The sequence below is a fragment of the Dipodomys merriami genome, unplaced genomic scaffold (genome assembly GCF_024711535.1).
Source record: "Dipodomys merriami isolate MVZ:Mamm:240054 unplaced genomic scaffold, mDipMer1.0.p SCAF_13, whole genome shotgun sequence".
Taxonomy (NCBI): Eukaryota; Metazoa; Chordata; class Mammalia; order Rodentia; family Heteromyidae; genus Dipodomys; species Dipodomys merriami.
The window spans coordinates 5,373,749-5,392,691 of record NW_027202604.1 but is presented as its reverse complement, the minus strand read 5'-3'; the positions used below and the strand labels follow the sequence as shown (position 1 = coordinate 5,392,691).

The 18,943-nt window shown below is 49.2% G+C and overlaps 1 protein-coding gene across 1 annotated transcript in view; it reads left to right on the top strand.

Moving 5' to 3' along the window:
• Dnah1 (dynein axonemal heavy chain 1) overlaps positions 1–18,943 on the top strand; it is a 77,348-nt gene that overhangs the window by 29,651 nt on the left and 28,754 nt on the right. The window contains exons 14-38 of the mRNA XM_070018607.1: positions 798–991; positions 1,117–1,342; positions 1,907–2,026; positions 2,433–2,515; positions 3,491–3,632; positions 4,088–4,243; positions 4,623–4,821; positions 4,901–5,154; positions 5,847–6,059; positions 7,437–7,601; positions 8,112–8,233; positions 8,360–8,465; positions 8,982–9,161; positions 10,017–10,157; positions 10,602–10,765; positions 10,962–11,075; positions 11,671–11,859; positions 12,145–12,250; positions 12,967–13,080; positions 13,827–13,976; positions 14,896–14,982; positions 15,079–15,265; positions 16,392–16,483; positions 16,680–16,834; positions 18,453–18,630. Coding sequence (XP_069874708.1) covers positions 798–991; positions 1,117–1,342; positions 1,907–2,026; positions 2,433–2,515; positions 3,491–3,632; positions 4,088–4,243; positions 4,623–4,821; positions 4,901–5,154; positions 5,847–6,059; positions 7,437–7,601; positions 8,112–8,233; positions 8,360–8,465; positions 8,982–9,161; positions 10,017–10,157; positions 10,602–10,765; positions 10,962–11,075; positions 11,671–11,859; positions 12,145–12,250; positions 12,967–13,080; positions 13,827–13,976; positions 14,896–14,982; positions 15,079–15,265; positions 16,392–16,483; positions 16,680–16,834; positions 18,453–18,630 — 3,837 coding nt within the window. The remainder of the gene's footprint in view (positions 1–797; positions 992–1,116; positions 1,343–1,906; positions 2,027–2,432; positions 2,516–3,490; positions 3,633–4,087; positions 4,244–4,622; positions 4,822–4,900; positions 5,155–5,846; positions 6,060–7,436; positions 7,602–8,111; positions 8,234–8,359; positions 8,466–8,981; positions 9,162–10,016; positions 10,158–10,601; positions 10,766–10,961; positions 11,076–11,670; positions 11,860–12,144; positions 12,251–12,966; positions 13,081–13,826; positions 13,977–14,895; positions 14,983–15,078; positions 15,266–16,391; positions 16,484–16,679; positions 16,835–18,452; positions 18,631–18,943) is intronic.

The following is an 18,943-nucleotide window of genomic DNA, read 5'->3' as shown; positions in this document are numbered from 1 at the left end:
TGAAGCCTTAGGGAAACTGCCACAAACCTCAAAGCCATTAAACTGTATCATGGCCTCTTCCCACTTGGCAGGCTGTATCCTCAACCCTATAATTCTCATATATATCCTTTAATCATCCCCATAAACTGAATTGAAAACTATTAACACTCTCTCTGTAACTTGGAAAAGTTTAACTGTTAGCTTAGATCACAGAACTGCTAAGTGTTAGAGCAGCAGTTTAACCCCGAACTTGCTAGACTAATCTATCACAGCTATGTACATCTGTCCCACATTCTGTCCCCTTGATCCCACACAGCTCTTGCCACTCCATTCACCTCAAAAGCAGACACAGGCCAATTCCCACACATAACTAGTATCCACTGGTCATATATATATGTACATATATATATATATATATATATATATATATATATATGTATGTATATATTCCACTAAACACAATTCACTCTCCAGGCCCAAGAGCCTCCACAACACCAATGCCAATGACCTCTTGCTGGTCCATCATATCCATCAGCGACATGATTGCCCCTCTACTGCTTTCCTTAGCACTGTGAAGAGAGACAGGTCAGGCAAAGAGCATTATCCCTCAGTGGGTTCCACAGTAACTTTCAGCCTTGCATTTATCTATGGCCCTTTTCTATAACACACAATTGCCAGACCTTCTCCCACTTCTACACCATTCTGGCTACACTGCTTGGCTATACTGCCATCCACCCCAGGTTTTGACCATACTCCTTTGCTTGCCTTGAAGGATATCCTTACCACCAGCTCTACCCTCCCCATCTCTTCCTTCATAGCTTGTAATGGAAGACATCTTCATCAGTGGCGATCCCCTGCTGGAGTCTGTGGGGCTTCATGAGCCATTGGTGGAGGAACTGCGGGCTGTCATTGCCAATGCCATACGCAAGGCCATGATCCCACTGCAGGCCTATGCCAAGGAGTACAGAAAGTACCTGGAGCTAAGCAACAATGATGTGTCTGTCTTCCTTAAGTATGTACACACACGTGTGTGTGTGTGTGTGTGTATGTGTGTGTGTGTGTGTGTGTGCAAGTCTGAATGTAGCTGTATGTGTGCATCCCCACCCACCCCACTTCTTGTGTGTGCACCATCCTCAGGGACTACCAGACACGTGCCCCCACAGCTGAGGAAGTGCGGGAAGTGGTGCTCACCCACTTAAAAGAGAAGGAAATCTTGGACAGCTCACTGCCCAGCAGCATTGTCATTGGGCCCTTCTATATCAACATCGACAACGTCAAGCAGAGTCTCTCTAAGAAGCGCAAATCCCTGGCCACTTCTATGCTGGACATCCTGGCCAAGAACCTACACAGTGAAGTGGAAAGTGTAAGCTCTCACACATCTGGCCCCAGTGACCACAGCTACATCAAATCACTTTTGCACACATGGTACATATCCACTTGTGGGAGATTCCCAAGTCAAAATTGAGGATGCCTGCAGATACCCAGGCCAATGGAAAGAACTGGAAGTCACCCTGCCTTGGTTCTTATATGACTTCCCATTAGGAAGTTACTGCCTCTTTCCCTAGGATCCTGAGAAGCCCTCACAAAGCCCCAAGATAAAACTGATTTACAAAGCCAACAGTGTTTAAGTGCTGGCTTCAGAAGTCCTGAGTGCATTGGTGGGGCCAGAGGAGGCTGGGAGGGTAGAAAGCCCTAGATGCCACTACCCTCATGCATTTGTTGTTGTCAAAGGTCCCATGAGACACCTCAGCAACTCAGGATGCATCTCTTGGAAAGCCCTTTTAATTGTGTCAGGATAGTACAGTTAGTTACCTCTTGAAAGGCACTGAGGACCTTGAAGAAGAAACAGGCCCAAAGGAAGGAAAGCGAGGAGGGGGGTGAGGGGGGTGGCTCACAGCCCTCTCTAGAACATTCTTTCCACTGACAGATCTGTGAGTCATTTCGAAGCATCAGCCGCAAGATTTACGAGAAGCCCAACAGCATTGAGGAGCTGGCTGAGCTGCGGGACTGGATGAAGGGCATCCCTGAGAAGCTTGGAATGCTGGAGGTGAGGCAGGTTCAAGGGTACTGAAGAGGTAGGGAAATGTCTAGGAGCCTAGAAGTCAGGTGATACATGGGGATCTAGGGGTGTGGAAGCATGTGGAGGTAAGATAGATACCCAAAGGACAGATGGAGTTTGAGGACTTCTGGTTGGGTACTGCAGACTTCTGGTTGGTCAGGAGGGTTGAAAGCATGGGTCAAGAGAATGGAAACTGGAAATGCGGTGGTTATGGCCTTGCAGCCCTGAGCCTATTGTTGGCTTTCTACTCCATACATTCTTCCCTGCCTGAAACCTGTGCATTCTGAAAAACAAAAACAAAAACAGTTCCTTTTCTAGTACCCTGCACCTTAGGAGAGCCTGGTCCCTATCACCCCTCCTCTAGCCCAGCTCTCAATACCTCCTGCCCATACAGGAGCGGATCGTGAAAGTTATGGATAACTACCAGGTCATGGATGAGTTTTTTTACAACCTCAGTACTGAAGACTTCAATGACAAGTAAGTAAAAGTACTGGGCAGGGGTTAGTCTGTAGGAAGTGAGAGGAAAAGTGCTAAGCCAAAGTGGCTGTCAAATGTCCTATCAACCACAGGCTATGTAATCACCAGAAATGCACTGGCAAGATGCTAGATGTCATGGCTCCTGACAGGGGCCAGGGCACCAGGCAGAGCCAGGTAGCCAATAGGATTTTTTTAAAAAATCATTTTGAGTAAAATCCTCTTAGCCTAGGGAGCCAATTGCTTCCTTTCCTATCAGTGGCTTCACACACACACACACACACACACACACATACACACACACACACACACGCACGCACGCACGCACACACGCACGCACGCATGCACTTACCTTAGATTTAGGAATAGTGAGGGAAAAGCTAATCTGGTGGGCAGTCCCTGGAGCACAAGAAAACCCTCATCCTACCCTGCATCACAGATGAGGGAGACTTCAAGACTATGAAGTCCTTACTTGAAAACCCAAAACACCAGCCTAGCAGGCATTCTGGTGCTCAGGAAGAACCTCCCCAGGGTTGGAATCCTGGGCCAGCTGAAATACCCTGGCCAGGAAGACAGGGTTGGTCCGATGAAGGAAGCCAGTCTTGTGCTTCTTGTTGGTCACCATGGATATTGCAAGCTAGCGACTGTTGCTTTTACCCATCTGAGGTGAGGCACAAGAATAAACTTTGTGTCATTCCACTCATTGCCCCTGTCTTTGCATTGGGTACACTGTGGCTCCCAGAGATCAGGGCAAAAGTTGCTTCAGGGATAGTGGCAGTGGCTACTTGGACTTCCCATTTGCTCAGTCCCAGCTAATGTCAGCTACCCAGCTTTCCCTGTCCCCTTCATACTTCTTCTGCCTAGGTGCTGGACCCAGGTGCCTGGTAGAATGGGGGTAGATTAGTCCCTGTCTGGCTATTCTACTCCCATCATTCCAACTGTGGCATTTCTTCTGATTCTAACCCTCATCCCTGCTAGATGGGCTGCCAGCAACTGGCCTGGTAAGATCCTTGGGCAGTTAGAGACAGTGCGGCAGCAGCACATGGAGGAGGAGGAAAAATTCCACAAAATCCAGATCATGGATCAAAACAACTTCCAGGAAAAGCTGGAAGCACTGCAGGTGGGGCTTGGCTGGGGGCTTTGGGCCAGAACCTGTTCCCCATCATACACATATGCCTAGCCTTGAATCCTGCATTTAGGTTGTGCTATGTCAATGTGTGGATGGATGAATGAATAAATGGCTGAAAGAATGAACAGAAAGGCCAAAGAGAAAGGCAGCAAGCCCTAGAAAAATACATTAGAAGACCCTAACTCTTCTGTTGTATCCTTGGTGTCCTGGTGAGCAATGGGCACAGTGTTCATGGCACTGAGTCTCCCTCAACCTTGCCATGTCACCCTGGGATGATCAGCCTGCTTATGATGAGCTAGCAACCTGCTCACTTCAAAACGAAGTCCCCTCACAGGTGGGAGAAGCTGATGCCCTGTGAACATCAACTTGAGTTCCCTGGATGTAAATGAGAATGCATGGGCACAGTGGGACTGAGGGACATCTGATGCGTACCCTTTGGCTTACAGCTGGTGGTAGCTGGCTTCTCTACCCATGTGGACATTACACGAGCACATGAGATTGCCAATGAGGTTCGGCGAGTCAAGAAACAACTGAAGGATTGCCAGCAGCTGGCAACACTCTACAACAACCGCGAGCGCATCTTTGGCCTTCCCATCACCAATGTAGGCCTCCCATGGGCCCCTTGCTCTCCAATTACCCAGGGCTTGAGGAAGCAGCTTGGGTCTGCAGCCACATCAGAGCCCAACTGCTGAGCCAGGGGGCTGTCTGGCTTGTCAGGACCAAGACTGAGTGGGCTGCAGAGTAGAGATACCCTACCTGGAATCCACAGGAAGACCAATAGAACCAGTTAACAGTCCTGTGAGGGTCAGCCTAGGCCTTACTGAAAAGTTCAGAAGCTAGAGCCTAAATGAGGCAGGAAGAGGGAGGTCATGCCTGGGTCCAGGGGAAAGGAGCAAGGAAAATGGCCCAGATCAAGGATGGAGGATCTGACCCAAGTAGGAGTATCAGGGAGAGAGCTCAGCCTTGCCTTCTGCTCTGCAGTATGACAAGCTCTCAAAAATGGTGAAGGATTTCCAGCCCTACCTGGACCTCTGGACCACAGCCTCTGATTGGCTGCGCTGGTCTGAGAGCTGGATGAATGACCCCTTGTCAGCCATTGATGCAGAGCAGCTGGAAAAGAACGTTATCGAGTCCTTCAAAACCATGCACAAATGCGTGAAGCAGTTCAGGGACATCCAAGGTAGATGGCCAAGCTAACCTATTCCCTCCTTTCCTGCCTATGCTGGCCTCTTCTCATATCTACCTACTCTACTCGGCAGCTTGCCAGGATGTGGCCTTAGACATTCGAGCCCGCATTGAGGAGTTCAAGCCATATATCCCACTGATCCAGGGCCTACGCAACCCTGGCATGAGGAACCGGCACTGGGAGGTACTATCCAACCAGATCAATATCAATGTCCGGCCCAAGGCCAACCTGACTTTTTCCCGCTGCCTTGAGATGAACCTGCAGGACCATATCGAGAGCATCAGCAAGGTGGCTGAGGTGGCTGGCAAGGAGTATGCCATTGAGCAGGTGGGTAGCCATCTGTAGACCTATTCCACCCCACCCAGGCACTGCTGGACAACTTGGCCACTAACCCTTGCAAATGATAGCCACTTGGAAAGATAACAGTACTGGCTCCATCTCTGAGGTCATCGTGTCCAGGGGGAGAGACATTCCACTAAGTGTGTTAATAATGTATATAAAGTGCTTGGTTTCATTGCCATTTGTCCTCAGTTACTCCTCTCAGAACTATAGGAAAGATCTGATAGCATTATCCTCATTTAACAGATGAGTACAGAGACCAGTAGTATTGTTCAGAGGACTTGCCTGCTATGTGTGAGGTCCTGGGTTTAATTCCCAGCACTGATAAATAAGTAGATAGATTAAAATAAAGTAAATAAATAAAAAAGCAGGTGAGTGTATTAAAGCCTAGGAAGGTTCTGCAGGGGCCAAGGTGACACATCCACATTCCTCTAGCACCTTAGTTACAGCCCAACATGTGTGTTCAACAAGCTTATATGCATAGAATGAGTCAGTCCTAAATTGAGACAGGGGTCCATGGGGGACTTGTTGACCACACTTGCTAAGAGTATTTACCATAATGGCCCACGTGAAGGTCATGGCCAGGCAAGATTTATTTTCCCCCTGCTCATTGCTGGTCAGATAACACAACATGTGCCTATTTCCCAAGACCTAGTCTTGATACCTATCTCCCACCTCAGGCACTAGACAAGATGGAGAAAGAGTGGTCAACCGTTCTGTTCAATGTGCTGCCCTACAAGGAGACAGAAACCTATATCCTCAAGAGTCCAGATGAGGCCTCACAGCTGCTTGATGACCATATTGTTATGACCCAGAGCATGTCCTTCTCACCCTACAAGAAGCCCTTTGAGCAACGCATCAACTCCTGGGAGACCAAACTGAAGCTGACCCAGGTGAGCCTTCCCCTTCTAGTCCTTTCATTCCCTCCACCCACCCTAAAGGATCTTGGTCTTTTGTAGAATGCCTTCCCATTCTCAGGTAGCTCTTGGATCTCTGAAGCACTCTGTTCATAAGATGACTGGGATGGATGGTGCTGGTCATCTGTGAGTTAGCTAGTAAAAGAAGCAGTTAGGGATAAGTCTAAAAAATGTGATTGCCAGTAGACCTCCTAAAGGCCTTCAGTATTGGAACTTATTTGTATAGACTGAATGGGCCCCAGTCTCCTCAAAACCTTTCCCACCCTCTACTGAGCCCTTTGTCCTCATCTTATTTGGATTCCTGGGATTTCCCCCAGGAAAGGGATTACAGCACCAGTGCCTGGAGGTATGTCTTTATAGTCCCTTCCTCAGGGCCTTCCTAGGAGCTGTTCAGAGATCTCAAGTGAAAGCTAGAAGCTGTGTGAGCAGGGCTTATCTGTATGTTCCCTGGGCCAGCTAGAGATGCCTGTACTGATCAGCATTGTCCCTGGACTTCCCTCCTTTTCTCATGCTGCCTTCTGCACCTGAAATTTTAGCCCCACCTCCCATCTCTTTGAACACTCAGCACAAGCCCAGTACCAATACTAAGGGCACCATGCTAGGCCATTGGTGATCAGGGGTAGAATGGGCCCTTTAATGGAATGTGGACTCCTCAAGGGTAAGAGTCATGCACTTTCTTCCTGGTGCCTATCTAGGCCTGGCCCCAATCCCATGAGGAAGAAATGAGTAAATGAATGAATCTGCACTAATGAGAAAAGATAAGAGAGTCTGAGTGGGGAATTGGGAGGCACAAAGAGGAAGTGGTTCATTTAATACTAATGTTGCAGAGAGTATTCAGGGACCTCAAACTCAAGTTCTAATGAGCCTCAAAGAATTTGGAGTCATAGACCCAAGAATCCTCCCAGGAGAGGAGATTGATTTGGTTTCCCATAAACTGGGTAACTTTGCTCAGTCAACTCCAAGGTGTGCTGGTTTGGGCATGGCCTCTCACAGGGAAATGTAGCAGCCCTGGTGTTTTGGAGGCTTCCATATCCTATGGGGTCGTGGAATTTCCCTAGAGGACAGGCATCCCTCCACCTCTCTGTTCCCAATGGGGAACAAAGTTCCATATTGTCAGCACCATCTAGAAGCTTTCCTTAGCTGAAAGTATAGCTCAGCTTTAGAACACATACAGAGCCTAGCAAGCATGAGACCTTGAGTTCAAATCCCAGTATGATCAAAACTACAAAACAAAACCCCCCAAGTTTGGGATAGAGGCATGGCTCAGGTGGTAGAGGCCTGCTTAGTCAGCTCTGAGTTCAATCCATATTGGGCCTTGGGCTGGACAGTCCATTCCTGTCCTACCCATCCTAGGAGGTTTTGGAGGAGTGGCTGAATTGCCAGCGGTCCTGGCTGTACCTGGAGCCCATCTTCAGATCTGAGGACATCACCCGGCAGCTGCCTGTGGAGAGCAAGCGTTACCAAACCATGGAACGAATCTGGAGGAAGATCATGAAGAATGCTTATGAGAACCGAGAGGCAAGTTCCATGAAGCTGAGAGGGGAGATGGGTCCCGAGGGCTCTGGTCATGTTGTTAGGAGCCTCCTTGTCTTTTTCCTCCTTAAACAAGGACTTGAGAACAAGTTTAAGACTTTGGTTGTGACCTGTGCTCTTGGGAGTGGCTCATCAGTCCCAAATATGCTGTGAAGTACAACGGTTGATAGTTTTACTCTTGGAGAGCCAAAGTCTACATTATTATCTTGGAAGCCCTGAAAAGTCCTGCCACAGAAACAGACTCCTTAGCCTTTTTTCACTCTCATTGTTTTTCACCATAGATCCCCCCCTTCCCCCTCTCCCCCGTGGAGTTGGCAATACTGATAGAAGCATAGAGGAAGTCCCTGGCTCAGGCACAATTTTCCTGCCCCTTCTTTCTCAGGACCCACTGACAGTTTCTGGCTGGTATGAATGGTCACTGGTGAGCCTACCTGATAACCTCCCAGCTGGACCATACTCGCATTCACACTTTGTCTCCCCACTTGGGCTCTATAGGTGATCAATGTGTGTTCTGATCAGAGGCTGTTAGACAGCCTGCGGGACTGTAACAAGCTGCTGGACCTGGTGCAGAAGGGACTAAGCGAGTACCTAGAGACCAAGCGCAGTGCCTTCCCCAGGTGGGTGCCACTGGCCATGCCCGCTCTGTCACCGTCTGTCTCTAGAGTGCAAGATGTCCATACTGTGCCTGCCAGGACCTGGGAGCCTTCTAGGTCCAGTCTCTCACTTCTGTTCTCCCCTGGCAGATTCTACTTCCTGTCAGATGATGAACTGCTAGAGATCTTGTCCCAGACAAAGGACCCCACAGCCGTGCAGCCCCACCTGCGCAAGTGCTTCGAGAACATTGCCCGTGTGGGTAGCTGGGATTTGGGGCTTAGGGCCATGAGCACTGGGGCATGCCCCAGGGGGACGTCTCTGCCCTTGCACCAAGTCCTCTTAAAGGGGATGTGATGACACTGTGATTTGGGACCTCTCCCGGCCCCTGCTCAGGGATGGAGGCCCTAGGTTCCTAATTCCACCCAGAACACTGAGATGTTGACTGGGTGGAGAAACCAGTGAGGCTAGATTTGTGATCTTCCTTGTTTCTCTCCTTATCCACAAAGGAGACCATATAAGCCTGTTCAGGACAGACCTAGTCTCCTTCCCCAAGCACCTAGCCCAGGCCACAGCTGGGGAAATACACTCACATCCTCCCCTCCTACAGCCCAGGATGACCTAGTCAAAGCAGACACTGGGGGCCCTCCAGACTCACCACTGCAAAGCTCTGTTCTTAAAGGGGGTGGGGGCACTGGCCAGGTCAGTCTGTGGCTGAGGGCAGGCCTTCTAGCACACCCGAGGTAACCAGCTCTTGCCTTCCATTGCCCACAGCTGCTATTCCAGGAGGACTTGGAGATCACACACATGTACTCCTCAGAGGGTGAGGAGGTAAAGCTCTCCTTCTCCATCTACCCCTCCAGCAATGTGGAAGATTGGCTGCTGGAGGTAGAACGCAGCATGAAGGCCAGTGTGCGAGACTTCATTGAGCGGGCCATCCTGGCCTACCCCACAGTGAGCATGCCACATCCGACTTGGCCTTCCTACCTAGCCCTCCATCTGGCTCCCTCCAAAGTGTCTCTGTCTTCTCTTCTGCCACCTCCTCCTCAGGCCATAGCCCTGACCATGCTCTCAGTTACTGTGAAGTCTCTGAGGGCTCACACAGCAACTCCAAAACTTCCTTTTCCACACCCACATTCTGGAAAGAGACTTGTTCCTAATCATCACAATCACTTACAATGTTCCAAAAGAAATTAGCAACTGGGCACCGCTGGTTTATGCCTATAATCCTAGTTACTCAGGAGGCTGAGATCTGAGATCATTGTTCAAAGCTCAAGATTTCCTGGGCAGCAGTATCTCTGATACTGTTATCTCTAATTAACCACCAAAAAGCAAGAAATAGAAATGTAGCTCAAGTGGTAGAGCATTAGCCTTGAACAAAAAAAGCTAAGGGACAATGCCTACGTCCTGAGTTTAAACCCCAGTATAAGCACAAAAATGAAACCAAAGAAAACAAAAAATTGTAAGTACTTCACCTCATCTAAATTCCTCTCAGACCATCCACCCACAGTGGGGATACAGGGTTTGTATTCTGCTGTAGGACATGTGATTTTCAGAGACAGAGCCAAGATCTGAACCCAGGACTGTGTGCTCCCTTATCCTAGGCTCTGACTCACCTATTCCAACATCTCATCTGTGGAGGAAATGTTGATTCTGCCACCTTCAAGAAGCTTAATGGCTTCTGGGGGACTGACTGGCAGAATGAGCTTTCCAGCCCAGTGTCTGCAAGGCCAGAGAACAGGCAATGTTCAAGGAAAGAAGGGTCAGATGGCAGTAGTTTGGGTCAACCTTCCCATGTTATCTTCCCAGATGCCCAGGACCGAGTGGGTTCTCAACTGGCCAGGCCAAGTGACCATTGCTGGCTGCCAAACCTTTTGGACCATGGAAGTGTCTGAAGCTCTAGAATCCAGCACTCTCAGCACAAAGCTGTTTCCCCAGCTCTCCCAGCAGGTGGGAGTGAAAACGGTCACTGCTTCCTATATCCACAATTCCCCAGAAATTTTTCCTACAATTCTTTTCTGGAAGAGGCCTGGGGTTGGGTCCGAAGAGCAGATTAGAACCCCCTGACATTAGTGTCTAACAATAGCTACCAGCAGAAGCCTGGGTCCCTACGATGCCATCCCATGGGCTGTCCTTGCTCTGTGCCCTGGTTTTTCACCACACTTCAGCATTCAGTTCCTCACCAAGTCTACCACCCAGCCCCAAAGGTTTAGTTGGTACTGCACACTACAGTGACAAATGGTATACATGTGCCTCTTCTATTTACTTCCTGCTCTCCTCCCCTCCCCTCTCCTACCATCAGAAGCACCCAGGATAGAGAGAAGCTCACCCTCTGTGCAAAAGAGGGGGAACCTAGATCCTAGATCTCTGACAGAGATCTTTCTACTCTTGCAGCTCAGTGATCTGGTGGCCCTGGTACGGGGTAAGCTATCCCGCATGCAGCGGGCAGTACTTTCGGCACTGATTGTTATTGAGGTCCATGCCAAGGATGTAGTGAGAAAGCTGATCAAGGAGGAAGTGGTCAGCGTGAATGACTTTGAATGGATCTCACAGCTCAGGTGAGGGCAGATGGGGGCATCCCAAGACCATCAGGGAAGGAGTAGACCCATTGGTTAACAACAGGTTGGTACCTGCCCTCAAGTCTGGGCAAGGGTGCTTCAGGGCCCTCAGTTCCCACAAAGAACTCTTCTGACTACAAATTTGCCTTGTTGCCAGTTGTCTTGGGGCCAGGAACCCATCTTTCTGTATTTCCAGGTACTACTGGACAAACAATGATCTGTACATTCGTGCTGTGAATGCTGAGTTCATCTATGGCTATGAGTACCTAGGCAACAGTGGGCGGTTGGTGATCACACCCCTCACTGACAGGTGAGGGTTTTCCTCCCCATCTATATTTTTTGCTTGTTTGCTTTTTGGTAGTACTGGGATTTTGAACTTTGGGCCTTGGACTTGTAGGCAAGTATTCTACCACTTGAGTCATAGTTGAGCCTGTTTTAAGTTATTTTTAAGATAGGGTCTTATGCTTTTGTGCAGGCTAGTCTTAGGATATGATCCTCCTATCTTTGTTTCCTGTGTAGCTTAGATTTCAGGCATAAGCAGCCTTACTTCAGTTTTTTCTTTGGGATAGGGCCTCATTAATTTCTTTTTGCCTGGAATAGCCTCAAATTGCAGTTTTCCTATCTCCCACCCCATGAAAGAAGTGATTAGCCACAAGTTGGCCAGTCCAGTGAGTACTAAACAAAGCTCTGTAGGGCTGAGAGGTGAGGCAGGTATGACTGAATGGGTAGCCATGAATTCCAATCCTGACCTGGCAACCAGGCCTGGCATACCTGGGAACTGAGAAGATGGGAAGAAATAAAAGCCCTCTGTCTATAAGAGGCTCCCTAGGGATGTGGAAACCCTTAAAAAAAATAGGAGCACTGGGATATATGTGTCCTGTGCTTACTTCCCCTCACTCCCATAGGTGCTATCTGACCCTCACTGGAGCCCTACATCTCAAGTTTGGGGGTGCCCCAGCTGGCCCAGCTGGCACAGGGAAAACAGAGACCACTAAAGACCTGGGAAAGGCCTTGGCCATACAGACAGTTGTGTTCAACTGCTCTGACCAGCTTGATTTCATGGCCATGGGCAAGTTCTTCAAGGGCCTGGCCAGGTAAGGCTGGTTGTGAGGGTGGTGCAGGGCAGGGGGAGAAGGCTGAGCTCTTCCTCAAGGGAGGGCTAGGTGGCGGAGCACTGCCCAAGAACCTCAAAGGATGGTGGAGGGGACAAGATATGAGTGACAAGAGTCACTCAGTCCAGTGGACACTGAGGGTGCCCAAGTTGATGAGAATTACCACCCAGGGCTTCCCACACAAGCAGAATAAGAGGAACCCTGAGAGAGAGGTGCCAGGTGGGTTCTAAGCACATGTGCCCCACCCAATATTCTGGCCTCACTTAGTGCTGGGGCCTGGGCCTGCTTCGACGAGTTCAATCGCATTGACATCGAGGTGCTCTCAGTGGTAGCACAGCAGATCACCACCATCCAGAAGGCACAGCAACAGCGGGTGAGCATTCCCCCCAAATACACTGACATGCCACTACCCCTGCTACCCTGCAGCATGCATACTGCAGAAGGGAGTTAGGTACTCAGGCCTCCCCAGGCCAGCCTTGCTCATTCCTCAGGGGTATGGCACTATCTGTCCTCTTCCACTTGCAGATCTATGTCTAAAGGGCTTTTTTTTAGACAATCAGAAAGATCCATAATCCTTACTGTAGTCTGGACAGCTTCCAGACCAAGCTGTGGAAGGTACAGGGATCCCTTCCTACATTCCAACTCTTGTAGAAAGGCCCAGGCATTGGTTCTCCCTCCAGTCATGGCAAGGTTGAGCAGGGATCTTATCCTGGGGACAAAAGCTAGAGATTGACAGGTAACTATTTCTGCCATACAAAGTAGGGCCCTGGGTAGTAGTCAGGGTTGAGTTTGGATAAATCTGGGGAGATGAATATTAGGAACTAGAATGGAGGGAATGGGAAGCAGAGACTGAGTGGGGACCTCAGAGGGACTGAACTCACAACCTGGGAGACTATGGATGGTAACTGGGACCTGAGATCTTAGTTTGGATCTTGAGAAAGGATCCAACCCATGATCAGCATCCAGTCCCAGCTGACCAGCTATTGCCAAAAGAGGCACAAATAGAGGATGAGGAGAACCATCTAGAGGAAGAAAGAGGACTGGGTAGCCTATGCCCTAAGTGAATTGATCCTCTTACCCCTGCCACAGGTAGAACGTTTCATGTTTGAGGGTGTTGAGATCCCACTTGTACCATCCTGTGCAGTTTTTATCACCATGAACCCAGGATATGCTGGTCGCACGGAGCTGCCTGACAATCTGAAGGCAAGTTCAGGCCCAAAGTGGCCAGAAAGCACCAGAGCTTCAGTCTGGGCTCCAAGATGCAAAATCACTGGTTTAAAAATATACAGCTGCTAGACATCAGGAACTGTCATTCCCTGTGGCAGCACTCCTGCTCAAAGGTCCTAAGGCCCACCCTCACCTGTCAAGAGATGCCCCCATGTTGTACTCAGAGCATGGGAGAAGTCTAGGCTGGGCCTGTAAGGATAATGGGAAGACAGGAGCCCAGAGGGGCTATCTCCTGGGAATTATATAGGGGCAGGTTCTTTCTCATGGCCAGAGGTGTCTAACCACAGGAAGGGCTGGCAGATATGATACAGAAGGAAATTCCAGCATTATATATTTGAGGAGGAAAGTCAGATAAGGCTGTCTTTTGAGGATCAGATAGTGGCCGGGCGCTGGTGGCTCACGCCTGTAATCCTAGCTACTCAGGAGGCTGAGATCTGAGGATCGCGGTTCAAAGCCAGCCCGGGCAGGAGAGACCGTGAGACTCCTATCTCTAATAAACCACCAGAAAACCAGAAGTGGCGCTGTAGCTCAAGTGGTAGAGCGCTTGCCTTGAACTGAAGAGCTGAGGGACAGCGCCCAGGCCCAGAGTTCAAGCCCCACGACCGACAAAAAAAAAAAAAAAAAAGGATCAGATAGTTCAGAGAGTTAGGTGGTATCTAGGGAGGAGGTATAGGAGGTGTGGTAAGCTCTGCCTACCATTTGCACATGTTCCATATGCTCAGGCACTTTTCCGGCCTGTGGCCATGATGGTCCCAGATTATGCCATGATTGCTGAGATCTCACTCTACTCCTTTGGCTTCAATGAAGCTAATGTGCTGGCTAAGAAGATCACAACAACCTTCAAGTTGTCCTCTGAGCAACTTAGCTCCCAGGTAAGGCCCCCTTCAGTTTCTAAAATCTGAAGCATTGTTGTCTGCCCCTAGCCTCCAAAACTGCTTCAAATTCTCTTTGTGTTGAGTACTCAGCTCTGTGCTAGCTGATTTACAGGCATTATTTTATTGATTCTTCCCAACAAATCCTCAAGATAGGTGTTACATTCCTGTTTCTCAGCAGACAACACTGGGATCTTAAGTTGCTGAGAACCTGGGCAGGCTTATGGATCTTTGGATCTGGGGCAGGATTAAGAACAGATGCCACTGCAGTGAACCCCCAACTGCCAGCATCCCCATGTAGCCTGCTTTTTTTTCTTTCTCCCATGTTTTTTTCTTTGAATCAATTAGTTATATGAGGATGGGTATTCACTTTGACATGTCCATATATCCACACAATATACCTTAATCTGATTTGAGCATTCTCCCTCATCCCCCTCACTCAATTTATAAAAAGAACCAGCAAGAAGAAACAGTGGTATGGCCCAAAAGTTGGCTCTTGAGAGATGTTAGGGGAAAAAGCTCAAGGGCCATGGAAGGCAACCTGTTTCATGTGCAGATGAGAAACTTCCTCATTCACTGTTTCAATACAACTTGAGTTCCTCCTGGTCCTTAGCACTATGCTAGGACTCCAGGGATTTGGCCATAACCAAGACAGCCTCAAGCATGGATGCAGAATAGATAATCCAAGCCTACCCGAGGACCATTGGGATGCTGAAGTTGAGGGTGCCAGAGAATTCCAAAGGAGGAATTGAGCATGCAGGTGTGGGGGTCACAGAAGGCCTCCAGGGAGTGACATTTCACAGCCACAAGCTGGGTGATAAGGAGTGGCCAGTTTCCAGGTGTGAGGCAAAATATCCCAGGCAGAACCCCCAGAGCGACAGTGCCTACCCAGGGCTCTCCTCCTCTATGGGATCAATAGGATCACTATGACTTCGGGATGAGAGCCGTGAAGACTGTGATCTCAGCTGCCGGGAACCTCAAGCGAGAAAACCCCAACATGAATGAGGTGAGTTTCATCTAGAAAGAAGGCTCTAAAAGGGCTTGGGGTGGCCAAAGACAGCCTGCTTGCCACCCTGAAGCTTAAGCGTGGCTCCTGCTGCAGGAGCTGATCTGCCTCCGAGCCATCCAAGATGTGAATGTACCCAAGTTCCTGCAAGAAGACCTCAAGCTCTTTTCAGGGATAGTATCTGACCTGTTCCCCACCATCAAGGAGGAGGATACTGACTATGGAATCCTAGACAAAGCCATTCGCCAGGCCTGTGAAAAGTACAACCTCAAGGATGTGGATGGTGAGCCTCTGGTCCCTGGCCTCCTTCAGTCCCATGGATGTTGGTCGGAGCAAGGGCTGGCTTCAATGACCTTGGAATCCAGGATGGGAGAGAAGGATAAGATGCACTAGCTTCAGGGTCCCTAACACATGGCCAAGTATGCCCCGTCCCTGTCTGTACTGGAACCTACCAGGTGCAGGAAGATCATATAGTTCAGGGTCTCTGTCTCAGGTGAGGAGCAGCCTCAGTCCTTAGTCCTCTCTCAAGCCTTGTGTAATCAGGTGCAGCTCCTTCCTTACTGATGAGGGGTCATCTCCCTGTCCTCCCCTGCTTGGATGCTGATGACCTCTGCCCCACCACTGCATATCTTTGCAGCTTGAATTCTCATTCCCCACAATTCCCTGACACACCTGCTCCCAACCTCTCCCAGGAGGAATAATAATGGCAGTTACTTTGGCCACACAGGGCCTTATTCTGGGGCCTGAGCATTTGATGTGCTCAGCCCCACAGCACATCTCCCCTAGGCTCCTCCATTACTCTCCCTTTCTTGATGTGACTTTAATGCTCCTTTCTCTGGCAACCTCTTATGCCTAGGCTGAACGCACTTGTTCAATAAGTCTTCACAGATTCCTCTCCCTCACAGATGTAAGTTAGCTCTGCTCTTCCTGGTTACTTGGGAGATCAAAGTTCTCAGGCCTACAATACCAGAGTTATGACTCCCTACTCCCCCTAGGCCCAAAGCAATGCCCTATCTACATGGACCTGGCCCTCTGCTTGTGCCTGATAGCTGTCCCTATAGTTCCTGACTGACTAGGATTTTACCCCATACTGGCCAGCACTGACACTGGTGCTCTCAGCAGGATGGACTGTAGCCTTGAGACAGATTCTAGAGCCTATAATGGCTGATCAACTGACCAGAGGATATTAGGGAATGATAGTCAAAATGTAAACAATATCTGACATCTAGAGTTCCTACTCTGTGCCAGGCTTTATGCTTAGGGCTTTATCTGCCCCTTCCTGTAAGATAGGTGCTATGAGAAAACAAGCTGAGGGACTGAAATGACTCACCCAAAGTCACACAAGCTAAGGGCAGAGCCAGGACCCAAGCTCTGCTCTGATCTCTGGACTCTTCTATCATGTTCCCCAGGTTTCCTGACTAAGTGCATCCAGCTGTATGAGACCACAGTGGTGCGGCATGGCCTCATGCTTGTGGGGCCCACGGGCTCTGGTAAAAGTAACGTGAGTAAAGCAAGCTCAGGCAGCCCAGTGCCTGGACAGTGAGCCTGAGGGGTTGCAAACTCAACAAGGACATTTAGATCCTCTAGGTTATATCCTCTAGGCCTCCACAGTGCCCCTCCCGTTTCCTGTAGTCCCTAGTGCACTCTAGCCTGCTCTCCAGGAAGCCAAGAGGCTCACGGTGGTGCTGTCGGCTTAGTGTTACAGGGTTCTGGCAGCTGCTATGACAATGTTGAAAGGGCAGCCATCCATCAGTGGGGGTGTATATGAGGCTGTCAAGTACTATGTGCTCAACCCCAAGTCCATCACCATGGGCCAGCTGTATGGAGAGTTTGACCTGCTCACCCATGAATGGTGAGTGATCCCCAGTCCCCTCCTCTACAGGCCTCTGGAGGCCATGCCACCACCACCCCCACATACCTCTATCTTCCAGTGGCAGACTGGGGCTTTCAGCCCCAAACCAGTTCTAGTCACCTCCCCATTTCCTCCTAAGTACCTCTGCCATCTTTTTTTGTTTGTTTGTTAACTTATCTATACAGTGAGAATAATGGGATCGTTATCATGGTAAAGAGAAAATGAGTTTAAGGAAAGCTTCTGTCACCCAGGACACACTCAGTAAATGATATTTTCCATTACCCCCAAAAGAGGCTGACCTCTATTTCTAGCTTAGAGTGTGCATTTTAGGCAAAGTGCTTTGAGCCAAGAGAACAGCCACCAGAAGAGATTTCTCTAAAGCTATTCTGAAGGAGTCTACTGCCTCATTTTTGGAGTATCTGCTTGGCTCCAGTGTTCTGCAAGCCTAGGACTGTTACCAAAAGTATAGAAACCACTGTAATGAGGGGGAGAGAGTGGGGTCCATTCTGAATGCAGTAAAGACAAGTGAAAATTTATAGCCAACTGTCAGGCTAGAGCTACTAGGAGATTAGACAATTACTAAACACACACATCATGGGTGAGGGAGATTTTGGCTAAACTGACCTCACAGGACTCTTGCTGAAGATAAGCCAGGCTGTCAGACCTCACTTGGAGAGGAAATGGACAATGAGGGACCTGAGCAGATAGCAAGATGGATTGAGTATCCAAAATAATTAGGTATGCAGAGTGAGAGACTCTGACTTAGTTGATACAGCAGGACTCTGCCCAAACTGGAATTTATGAGGCTATGCAGAGGGACCTGGGAAAGATTCAGAAACTAAAGGTTAGCCAAGTAGAGAATCTTTCTTACCCTAGTGCTCCCTTCCCTGGCATATGGAGCCTCTGAAGTCTCAGCCTTCCTGGGTTCTGTGGCGGGACTGGCTCTTCCTACCCCTCAAGCTCTACATGCGCCTCCATTTCTGCTTTGCTTCTTCCCCAGCCTTTTTGTCCAGTTCTGATACCACCATTTATCCTCCTTTACTGTGACATCCATGGGGATTCAGCAGGCAGGGGATTAAAAATGTCTTTCCATTATACTGTGTTAAAACCAAAGTCGCATTTAAAATTTTTGAACTAAGGACCCAGGCACTCTCCCTTAGCTTTTCCAATAACTCGCTACCACTTGAGCCACAGCGCTACTTTCAGTTTTTGAGTGGTTAATTGGAGATAACAGTTTCATGGGTGGGGGGAGGATTGGGAGGAGGGCAGGGGGAGGATGGGAAGGGATGGGAAGGGGAAACAAAGGAGGAGGCTACAATGCTTGATAAGAAATGTTCATTATCTTGTCCATGTAATTGTAACCCCTCTGTACAGTATTTTCACAATAAAAAAAAAGAGTTTCATGGGAACTTTTCTGCCCCAGCTGGCTTTGAGCTGTGATCCTCAGATCTCAACCTCGTGAATACCTAGGATTACAGTCTTGTTATAATTTTTGAATAAGCAAAAATACTGAAAGAGTAATAAAAGCAGGTTGGAGCTAGCTGGGCAGCCAGGTTTTCCTGGGGGCTAGCTGTGTGAAACCCTGGTACCTCTATCTCTGGCCTCCTGGTGGTTGCAGGACAGATGGGATTTTCTCCTCCCTCATCCGGGCAGGGGCTATTGCCTCTGACACCAACAAGAGGTGGTACATGTTCGATGGGCCAGTGGATGCCGTCTGGATCGAGAACATGAACACAGTGCTGGATGACAATAAGAAACTGTGCCTCAGCTCTGGGGAGATCATCAAGCTCACAGAGGTATAATCACTTGTATTCCCACCACTCTTTTAACAGCTAGGTGGGCCCTGCCATACTGACTAAACTTTGTCCCACTTTACACCTGCCTTCTGGGGCCTCAGGCTACATCTCAGACCATCACTACTATCCCCACCACTCACCCAGAAACATGACACTTGTCAGGAGCTCAGACTTGACTCCCAGCACCTCTCCCTGCCCTTGAACTCCCTGACCTTGGCCATGTGCTAGGCAGCCACTCGGTGCTACATTTTGAGCCTACCTCTTCCCATGATGCTCAGAGCCCAGGGTCAGGATGACTGTCCTACTACTGTTT